This window comes from Coregonus lavaretus (assembly GCF_964263955.1).
Source record: "Coregonus lavaretus genome assembly, chromosome: 39".
Taxonomy (NCBI): Eukaryota; Metazoa; Chordata; class Actinopteri; order Salmoniformes; family Salmonidae; genus Coregonus; species Coregonus lavaretus.
In genome coordinates, this window is record NC_140026.1 from 1 (window position 1) to 12122 (window position 12122).

Consider the following 12122-nt stretch of genomic DNA (forward strand, 5'->3'; position numbering starts at 1 on the left):
GTGATTCGACAGTCAGACGCTCCCAACTGGCTCCCTATCGCTTCAATGTGTATAAAAAAAAACTGGAGGTTCATACAGCCATAGTAACAAATCACGTCAGCACACACTCAGGGTTGGAAATTAACACCTGCCACATGGGGGGTAGATTTTGGCATTGGTGGGTACTATTTCACCAGCCACGTTGGCGGGTGGTCACAGGACGGGGTCAATTTGACCGTTGTTTTCTCACAGAGAGGAACAAAAAGTTGTTAACTTTTACAGACAGCTACAGCTAATAATTGGCTAGCTAGTAGCTACAGCTAATAATAGGCTAGCTAGTAGCTACAGATTTGACATTTTATTCATTTAGCAGACGCTCTTATCCAGAGCGACTTACAGTTAGTTAAAAATAATAATCATCATACTGGCCCCCCGTGGGAATCGAACCCACAACCCTGCCTTTGCAAGTGCCATGCTCTACCAATTGAGCTACACAGGGACACATTAGCTACAGCTAATAATAGGCTAGCTAGTAGCTACAGCTAATAATAGGCTAGCTAGTAGCTACAGCTAATAATAGGCTAGCTAGTAGCTACAGCTAATAATAGGATAGCTAATAGCTACAGCTAATAATAGGCTAGCTAGTAGCTACAGCTAATAATAGGCTAGCTAGTAGCTACAGATATTACATTTTATTCATTTAGCAGATGCTCTTATCCAGAGCGACTTACAGTTAGTTACAGTTATTTTTTGTTCATACTGGCCCCCCGTGGGAATCGAACCCACAACCCTGCCATTGCAAGCGCCATGCTCTACCAACTGAGCTACACAGGGCCACATTAGCTACAGCTAATAATAGGCTAGCTAGTAGCTACAGCTAATAATAGGCTAGCTAGTAGCTACAGCTAATAATAGGCTAGCTAGTAGCTACAGCTAATAATAGGCTAGCTAGTAGCTACTAGCTTCATTAAGTTTTGTTAGCCGCGAGCTGAATAATTATAATCTGGCTAATCAGAATGGATATCTGAAAATGGCTGGGCACTGCCAAGAGCAAAAAAATAGAGGACCACCATGTTGAGTGCGAAGCTGAGCTCACCGAGCAGCCTGCTGACCCGACCACAGAGGTTGAGGAACCTAGCAGCAAATGTAATACCCGCCCATACCGCCTGCTGACCAACAAGATCAAGAAGAGCCAGGTCCTAGCAACAGCAGAACGAGGGTAACATCACAACAAGCACCTGCACCTCCGTTACCCCAGCAACAACCACCTGCACCTCAGTTACCCAAGCAACTAGCACCTGCACCTCCGTTACCCCAGCAACAACCACCCGCACCTCCGTTACCTCTGTTTCCCCGTACACCACATTAGTCATTGGTTTCATCAATAAGTGCATCGATGACGTCGTCCCCAAAGTGACTGTACGTACATACCACCAACCAGAGCCATGGATTACAGGCAACATCCGCAATGAGCTAAAAGGGTAGAGCTGCCGCTTTCAAGGAGCGGGACTCTAACCCGGACGCTTATAAGAAATAAGATGTGGCAGGGCTTGAAAACTATTACAGACTACAAAGGGAAGCACAGCCAAAAGCTGCCCAGTGACACAAGCCTTCCAGACAAGCTAAATTACTTATATGATCGCATCGAGGCAAGCAACACTGAAGCATGCATGAGAGCATCAGCTGTTCCGGACGACTGTGTGATCACGCTCTCCGTAGCCGATGTGAGTAAGACCTTTAAACAGGTCAACATTCACAAGGCCGCAGGGCCAGACGGATTACCAGGACGTGTACTCCGAGCATGCGCTGACCAACTGGCAAGTGTCTTCACTGACATTTTCAACTTCTCCCTGTCTGATTCTGTAATACCAACATGTTTCAAGCAGACCACCATAGTCCCTGTGCTCAAGGACACTAAGATAACCTGCCTAAATGACTACCGACCCGTCGCACTCACGTCTGTAGCCATGAAGTGCTTTGAAAGGCTGGTCATGGCTCACATCAACACCATTATCCCACTCCAATTTGCATACCGCCCCAACAGATCCACAAATGATGCAATCTCTATTGCACTCCACACTACCCTTTCCCACCTGGACAAGAGGAACACCTACAGTTGAAGTCGGAAGTTAACATACACTTAGGTTGGAGTCATTAAAACTCGTTTTTCAACCACTCCACAAATTTCTTGTTAACAAACTATAGTTTTGGCAAGTCGGTTAGGACATCTACTTTGTGCATGACAGAAGTACAGTGAGGGAAAAAAGTATTTGATCCCCTGCTGATTTTGTACGTTTGCCCACTGACAAAGAAATGATCAGTCTATCATTTTAATGGTAGGTTTATTTGAACAGTGAGAGACAGAATAACAACAACAAAAATCCAGAAAAACGCATGTCAAAAATGTTATAAATTGATTTGCATTTTAATGAGGGAAATAAGAATTTGACCCACTCTCAATCCAAAAGATTTCTGGCTTCCAGGTGTCTTTTATACAGGTAACGAGCTGAGATTAGGAGCACACTCTTAAAGGGAGTGCTCCTAATCTCAGCTTGTTACCTGTTTAAAAGACACCTGTCCACAGAAGCAAATCAATCAGATTCCAAACTCTCCACCATGGCCAAGACCAAAGAGCTCTCCAAGGATGTCAGGGACAAGATTGTAGACCTACACAAGGCTGGAATGGGCTACAAGACCATCGCCAAGCAGCTTGGTGAGAAGGTGACAACAGTTGGTGCGATTATTCGCAAATGGAAGAAACACAAAATAACTGTCAATCTCCCTCTGCATGGGGCTCCATGCAAGATCTCACCTCGTGGAGTTGCAATGATCATGAGAACGGTGAGGTATCAGTCCAGAACTACACGGGAGGATCTTGTCAATGATCTCAAGGCAGCTGGGACCATAGTCACCAAGAAAACAATTGGTAACACACTACGCCATGAAGGACTGAAATCCTGCAGCGCACGCAAGGTCCCCCTGCTCAAGAAAGCACATATATATGCCCGTCTGAAGTTTGCCAATGAACATCTGAATGATTCAGAGGAGAACTGGGTGAAAGTGTTGTGGTCAGATGAGACCAAAATGGAGCTCTTTGGCATCAACTCAACTCGCCGTGTTTGGAGGAGGAATGCTGCCTATGACCCCAAGAACACCATCCCCACCGTCAAACATGGAGGTGGAAACATTATGCTTTGGGGGTGTTTTTCTGCTAAGGGGACAGGACAACTTCACCGCATCAAAGGGACGATGGACGGGGCCATGTACCGTCAAATCTTGGGTGAGAACCTCCTTCCCTCAGCCAGGGCATTGAAAATGGGTCGTGGATGGGTATTCCAGCATGACAATGACCCAAAACACACGGCCAAGGCAACAAAGGAGTGGCTCAAGAAGAAGCACATTAAGGTCCTGGAATGGCCTAGCCAGTCTCCAGACCTTAATCCCATAGAAAATCTGTGGAGGGAGCTGAAGGTTCGAGTTGCCAAACGTCAGCCTCGAAACCTTAATGACTTGGAGAAGATCTGCAAAGAGGAGTGGGACAAAATCCCTCCTGAGATGTGTGCAAACCTGGTGGCCAACTACAAGAAACGTCTTACCTCTGTGATTGCCAACAAGGGTTTTGCCACCAAGTACTAAGTCATGTTTTGCAGAGGGGTCAAATACTTATTTCCCTCATTAAAATGCAAATCAATTTATAACATTTTTGACATGCGTTTATCTGTATTTTTTTGTTGTTATTCTGTCTCTCACTGTTCAAATAAACCTACCATTAAAATTATAGACTGATCATGTCTTTGTCAGTGGGCAAACGTACAAAATCAGCAGGGGATCAAATACTTTTTTTCCCTCACTGTAATTTTTCCAACAATTGTTTACAGACAGATTATTTCACTTATAATTCACTGTATCACAATTCCAGTGGGTCAGAAGTTTACATACACTAAGTTGACTATGCCTTTAAACAGCTTGAAAAATTCCAGAAATTGATGTCTAGAAGCTTCTGATAGGCTAATTGACATCATTTGAGTCAATTTGAGGTGTACCTGTGGATGTATTTCAAGGCCTACCTTCAAACTCAGTGCCTCTTTGCTTGACATCATGTGAAAATCAAAAGAAATCAGCCAAGACCTCAGAAAAAAAATTGTAGACCTCCACAAGTCTGGTTCATCCTTGGGAGCAATTTTCAAACGCCTGAAGGTACCACGTTCATTTGTACAAACAATAGTATGCAAGTATAAACACCATGGGACCACGCAGCCGTCATACTGCTCAGGAAGGAGACGCGTTATGTCTCCTAGAGATGAACGTACTTTGGTGCGACAAGTGCAAATCAATCCCAGAACAACAGCAAAGGACCTTGTGAAGATGCTGGAGGAAACAGGTACAAAAGTATCTATATCCACAGTAAAACGAGTCCTATATCGACATAACCTGAAAGGCCGCTCAGCAAGGAAGAAGCCACTGCTCCAAAACAGCCATAAAAAAGCCAGACTACGATTTGCAACTGCACATAGGGACAAAGATCGTATTTTTTGGAGAAATGTCCTCTGGTCTGATGAAACAAAAATAGAACTGTTTGGCCATAATGACCATCGTTATGTTAGGAGGAAAAAGGGGGTTGCTTGCAAGCCGAAGAACACCATCCCAACCGTGAAGCACAGGGGTGGCAGCATCATGCTGTGGGGGTGCTTTGCTGCAGGAGGGACTGGTGCACTTCACAAAATAGATGGCATCATGAGGAAGGAAAATTATGTGTATATATTGAAGCAACTTCTCAAGACATCAGTCAGGAAGTCAAAGCTTGGTCGCAAATGGGTCTTCCAAATGGACAATGACCCCAAGCTTACTTCCAAAGTTGTGGAAAAATGGCTTAAGGACAACAAAGTCAAGGTATTGGAGTGGCCATCACAAAGCCCTGACCTCAATCCTACAGAAAATGTGTGGGCAGAACTAAAAAAGAGTGTGCGTGCAAGGAAGCCTACAAACCTGACTCAGTTACACCAGCTCTGTCAGAAGGAATGGGCCAAAATTCACCCAACTTATTGTGGGAAGCTTGTGGAAGGCTACCCGAAACGTTTGACCCAAGTTAAACAATTTAAAGGCAATGCTACCAAATACTAATTGAGTGTATGTAAACTTCTGACCCACTGGGAATGTGATTAAAGAAATAAAAGCTGAAATAAATCATTCTCTCTACTATTATTCTGACATTTCACATTCTTAAAATAAAGTGGTGATCATAACATAATTTTTACTAGGATTAAATGTCAGGAATTGTGAAAAACTGACTTTAAATGCATTTGGCTAAGGTGTATGTAAACTTCCGACTTCAATTGTACGTGAGAATGCTATTCATTGACTACAGCTCAGCGTTCAACACCATAGTGCCCTCAAAGCTCATCACTAAGCTAAGGATCCTGGGACTAAACACCTCCCTCTGCAACTGGACCTTGGACTTCCTGACGGGCCGCCCCCAGGTGGTAAGGGTAGGTAACAACACATCTGCCACGCTGATCCTCAACACGGGGGCCCCTCAGGGGTGCGTGCTCAGTCCCCTCCTGTACTCCCTGTTCACCCATGACTGCATGGCCAGGCACGACTCCAACACCATCATTAAGTTTGCCGATGACACAACAGTGGTAGGCCTGATCACCGACAACGATGAGACAGCCTATAGGGAGGAGGTCAGAGACCTGGCCGTGTGGTGCCAGGATAACAACCTCTCCCTCAACATGACCAAGACATAAGGAGATGATTGTGGACTACAGGAAAAAAAAGAGGACTGAGCACGTCCCCATTCTCATCGACGGGGCTGTAGTGGAGCAGGTTGAGAGCTTCAAGTTCCTTGGTGTCCACATCACCAACAAACTATCATGGTCCAAACACACCAAGACAGTTGTGAAGAGGGCACGACAAAGCCTATTCCCCCTCAGGAGACTGAAAATATTTGGCATGGGTCCACAGATCCTCAAAAAGTTCTACAGCTGCACCATCGAGAGCATCCTGACTGGTTGCATCACCGCCTGGTATGGCAACTGCTCGGCCTCCGACCACAAGACACTACAGAGGGTAGTGCGTACAGCCCAGTACATCACTGGGGCCAAGCTTCCTGCCATCCAGGATCTCTATAGCAGGCGGTGTCAAATTTGATTTGATTTGATTTACTCAAATGGCTATCCAGACTATTTGCATTGCCCCCCCTTTAAGCTGCTGCTACTCTCTGTTTATTATCTATGCATAGTCACTTTAATAACTCTACCTACATGTACATATTACCTCAATTACCTCGACTAACCGGTGCCCCCGCACATTGACTCGGTACCGGCACCCCCTGTATATATGTGGCATGCAAAAGTATTCACCCCCCTTGGCATTTTTCCTATTTTGTTGCCTTACAACCTGGAATTAAAATTGATTTTTTGAGGGGTTTGTATCATTTTATTTACACAACATGCCTACCACTTTGAAGATGCAAAATGTTTTTTTCTTGTGAAACAAACAAGAAATAAGACAAAAAAACAGAAATCTTCGCTTCATTGAATGGGGCTCCGTTGTTACATCGTGTTCAAAGGAGCCGTTTGAGATTGAAACACGATAACATTTCAAAAGAAGGCAAATAATTAGTAGGAAAACCTTTAAGGAGAGACAAAAGCTAGCTAGTTATAGAATATCATGTTGTAGGACAGACCGGCCATTCAACTCGCCGTAGTTGATATCGTTTCCACGGTAACATATATTTACATGACGCGATGAAAGGTTGAAACTCAGCTAGATGGGATAGCCAGCTGCAGCCATCACCAAGCTATGCTAGCTAGCTGCTGTCAGCTTGGCTAAACACAAGGTCAGCGCAGGCTTTAGCCTACACATAGAACTGAATGAGCTGACCATCTAGAGATGGGCGAGTCAGTAAGGAGGGGAGAAGTCCTCAACTTCAAAACTCTGTTCTCTCCGTAGCAAAGCTAGCTTAGCTTACCTCGCTGTACTCACTACTGCCCTTGTTTGTTGTGATTGAATTGGACACACCTACTAATTCAAGGGTTTTTCCTTTATTTTTACTATTTTCTACATTGTAGAATAATAGTGAAGACATCAACACTATGAAATAACACATATGGAATCATGTAGTAACCAAAATAAGTGTTAAACAAATCCAAATATATTTTATATTTGAGATTCTTCAAATAGCCACCCTTTGCTTTGATGACAGTTTTGCACAGTGTTGGCATTCTCTCAACCAGCTTCATGAGGAATGCTTTTCCAACAGTCTTGAAGGAGTTCCCACATATGCTGAGCACTTGTTGGCTGCTTTTCCTTCACTCTGCGGTCCGACTCATCCCAAACCATCTCAAATGGGTTGAGGTCGGGGGATTGTGGAGGCCAGGTCATCTGATGCGGCACTCCATCACTCTCCTTGGTCAAATAGCCCTTACACAGCCTGGAGTTGTGTTGGGTCATTGTCCAGTTGAAAAACGAATGATAGTCCCACTAAGCGCAAACCAGATGGGATGGCGTATCGCTGCAGAATGCTGTGGTAGCCATGCTGGTTAAGTGTGCCTTGAATTCTAAATAAATCACAGTCAGTGTCACCAGCAAAGCTCCCCCACACCATAACACCACCTCCTCCATGCTTCACGGTGGGAACTACACATGCGGAGATCATCCGTTCACCCACACCACAAAGACACAGCGGTTGGAACCAAAAATTCTAATTTGGACTCATCAGACCAAAGGACAGATTTCCACCGGTCTAATGTCCATTGCTCGTGTTTCTTGGCTCAAGCAAGTCTCTTCTTCTTATTGGTGTCCTTTAGTGGTGGTTTCTTTGCAGAAATTCGACCATGAAGGCCTGATTCACACAGTCTCCTCTGAACAGTTGTGTTGGGATGTGTCTGTTACTTGAACTCTGTGAAGCATTTATTTGGGCTACAATCTGAGGTACAGTTAACTCTAATGAACTTGTCCTCTGCAGCAGAGGTAACTCTGGGTCTTCCTTTCCTGTGGCGGTCCTCATGAGAGCCAGTTTCATTATAGCGCTTGATTGTTTTTGCGATTGCACTTGAAGAAACTTACAAAGTTCTTGAAATGTTCCATATTGCCTGACCTTCATGTCTTAAAGTAATGCTTATTTGAGCTGTTCTTGCCATAATATGGACTTGGTCTTTTACCAAATAGGGCTATCTTCTGTATACCCCCCCCCTACCTTGTCACAACACAACTGATTGGCTCAAACGCATTAAGATGGAAAGAAATTCCACAAATTAACTTTTAACAAGGCACACCTTGTGAATTGAAATACATTCCAGGTGACTACCTCATGAAAATGGTTGAGAGAATGCCAAGAGTGTGCAAAGCAAGGGTGGCTGTCACGTCTCCTCCCGTTGCGCCCCTCCGGCGCTCTGATTTGACGGTCTACTGAGCCACCGGTCTGAGCGCACCACCTCTGCAACACCGGAATGGAAACCCAACGCACCCTAATCACCTCCAGCGCACCTGCACCTCATCATCTCATCACCACCCCTATATAGCCCTGGACTGTTCAGTGTTGTGTTGTGTGTGATTGTTAGTGTCTTGTCGTGTCCTCGCTCTTTGTTGTTCTCTTGCTCAGTGTTCAGTAAAACCTTTACATTGTTGATGTCTGCGTATCCTCAGTCCTCGTCACAGTGGCTACTCTGAAGAATCTCAAATATATAATATATTTTGATTTGTTTAAGACCTTTTTAGGGTTACTACATGATTCCATATGTGTTATTTCATAGTTTTGATGTCATCACTATTATTCTACAATGTAGAAAACAGTAAAAATTAAGAAAAACCCTTGAATGAGTAGGTGTGTCCAAACTTTAGACTGGTACTGTACATAGCAGTGGAATTGTGTTATGATAGTGTAGTCATTATACAGTAGTATTGATATTGTATTGTGTTATTATACAGTAGTATTGATATTGTATTGTGTTATTATACAGTAATATTGATATTGTATTGTGTTATTATACAGTAATATTGATATTGTATTGTGTTATAAAAGTGTAGTCATTATACAGCAATATTGATATTGTATTGTTATAAAAGTGTAGTTATTATACAGTAATATTGATATTGTATTGTATTATGATAGTGTAGTCATTATACAGTAGTATTGATATTGTATTGTGTTATGATAGTGTAGTCATTATACAGTAATATTGATATTGTATTGTGTTATAAAAGTGTAGTTATTATACAGTAGTATTGATATTGTATTGTGTTATTATACAGTAATATTGATATTGTATTGTGTTATTATACAGTAGTATTGATATTGTATTGTGTTATTATACAGTAGTATTGATATTGTATTGTGTTATTATACAGTAGTATTGATATTGTATTGTGTTATAAAAGTGTAGTTATTATACAGTAGTATTGATATTGTATTGTGTTATAAAAGTGTAGTTATTATACAGTAGTATTGATATTGTATTGTGTTATAAAAGTGTAGTTATTATACAGTAGTATTGATATTGTATTGTGTTATAAAAGTGTAGTTATTATACAATAGTATTGATATTGTATTATGTTATAAAAGTGTAGTTATTATACAATAGTATTGATATTGTATTGTGTTATAAAAGTGTAGTTATTATACAGTAGTATTGATATTGTATTGTGTTATAAAAGTGTAGTTATTATACAATAGTATTGATATTGTATTGTGTTATAAAAGTGTAGTTATTATACAATAGTATTGATATTGTATTGTGTTATAAAAGTGTAGTTATTATACAATAGTATTGATATTGTATTGTGTTATAAAAGTGTAGTTATTATACAGTAGTATTGATATTGTATTGTGTTATAAAAGTGTAGTTATTATACAATAGTATTGATATTGTATTGTGTTATTATACAGTAGTATTGATATTGTATTGTGTTATAAAAGCGTAGTTATTATACAGTAGTATTGCATTGTGTTATAAAAGTGTAGTTATTATACAGTAGTATTGATATTGTATTGTGTTATAAAAGTGTAGTTATTATACAATAGTATTGATATTGTATTGTGTTATAAAAGCGTAGTTATTATACAGTAGTATTGCATTGTGTTATAAAAGCGTAGTTATTATACAGTAGTATTGCATTGTGTTATAAAAGTGTAGTTATTATACAGTAGTATTGATATTGTATTGTGTTATTATACAGTAGTGTTGATATTGTATTGTGTTATAAAAGTGTAATTAGTATACAGTAGTATTGTATTGTGTTATAAAATTGTAGTTATTATACAGTAGTATTGATATTGTATTGTGTTATAAAAGTGTAGTTACTATACAGTAGTATTGATATTGTATTGTGTTATAAAAGTGTAGTTATTATACAGTAGTATTGATATTGTATTGTGTTATTATACAGTAGTGTTGATATTGTATTGTGTTATAAAAGTGTAATTAGTATACAGTAGTATTGTATTGTGTTATAAAATTGCAGTTATTATACAGTAGTATTGATATTGTATTGTGTTATAAAAGTGTAGTTACTATACAGTAGTATTGATATTGTATTGTGTTATAAAAGTGTAGTTATTATACAGTAGATTTGTGTTTTGAGTTACAAAAGTGAGGGTAGGTCTACAGTACCTGTTCATTGTGTTTGGCGGTTAGTTCCAGCTTGTCTCTCTCCAGCTGGTTGATCCTCCATCGTAGCTCCTCGGGGCCCCGCGGTCCCAGTCTAACACCCCCCAGCCCGTCCCCCTCCTCTTCCCTGGAGCGCTGTTGCTGACGCTCAGCCTGCAGAGCACAGATTATCTCCTTCAGTCTGAAACACAGAGAAATTAGTTATACAAAGTTAGAATTGTGTGTAAACATCTAGGTTATTGGCATGCATCCATAACTATACCTACATTTAAATATCTATTGATTTAGACAACAGTACAATGTGTTGGCTTTTTACACAACTACTGTTTATCTGTGTCTTTAAACATCTATTGATTATTTATTAATAACTATTATATCTACATTTAAACATATTTTACAAATGTAATATTTTGGCTTTTTAGACCATTTAAAAAGACGTTGGCTAGGTCTACCGGTAGATCAAAAGTTCCTATATACCTGTTGATCTCATCCTCGCAGCTCTTGGCTGCAGTAGCCGCTGGTCGGGGGTGAGAGGCTCGCAGGGATGGCTTGGACTGCACACTGTCCTTCCGTCTGGGCCGGTCATGATGCCGAGGACGCTCCGAGGTGACTGCCGCTGGTCCTTCCGTTGGCATAATGCCGGGTCAGAGAGGATACTCTGTCCAGACCTTTTTGATTCTAGTCTGTCTGTTGTCCCCTGCGAGTGTATTACACAACCAATAATGCAAATATTTGGTTAGCTAAAAGCCTATTTGTAGCCTTGGAAACACAATCATGTTTTGTTTACCTTTCATGTTATATTTACCTTAACCCTAACCCTAAAGGCGATGAGCTAAGATAGCCAGTTACTACCAGTTAACTAGATAGGTCACACTGGTATAAGAATATTTAGCTAGCTAATATTGGATAGCTTCTTCTCTAGCTTGACAGTAAACCAGCAGATAGTTTGTTTGCTAGCCAGAGACCCTTGAGATAGCTGAGGTAGGTTGCTTAGCTAACGTTGCCTTGCCAGCACGACCGCTTTGTCCAAAACAAGAGGTTCGCTGTCGAAGCGGTCAAATAAGTACATTTTGGACAACACATGTAAGAACTTCTGAAATAACAATAATGTTTTATACTTTATACAACTCAGTAGCGATCAAGTTACGACAGTTTAGTACGTTTAAATAGGAACTTACAGATGTTTGTCTCAATATCCGTTTGAATGTGACGCCATCTTTGCCGTTTGTATTCGTACGTCACTTCCCTCTCCATTCTAGCCCTTCGATTGGCCGAACAGGCCTCTGACGCGTTTAAGGGGGGGGGGGGGGGGGGGGGTGTAAACAACAAAATGTTTCTGAAGTTTTATTTGTATTTATTTATTATCTGTTTATTTTTGTTTATTTGCTTTATTTGTTTCATAAGAAGAAAATCTATGTGTAGTGATGTCCTATGTTTATTTGTTATTGTGTTGTAATTTAAAATTGAATTAAAAAATAATAATTATGAAGGGGGATTCGAGACGAGTAAAGCAAAGACAGTACAGATTTAGAA

At 40.8% G+C, this 12122-nt stretch overlaps 1 protein-coding gene across 1 annotated transcript; it reads right to left on the bottom strand.

The window, feature by feature from the left end:
- Positions 1-10592: 10592 nt before the first annotated feature.
- LOC311112626 (uncharacterized protein) lies at positions 10593-11803 on the bottom strand (the record flags this gene model as incomplete). The annotated part of the gene is made up of 2 exons (XM_084155773.1): positions 11067-11803; positions 10593-10770 (listed from the first exon to the last, which is right to left on the bottom strand). Coding segments are annotated over exons 1-2 (336 nt in total), but the record flags the coding sequence as incomplete, so codon positions are not given.
- Positions 11804-12122: the final 319 nt, after the last annotated feature.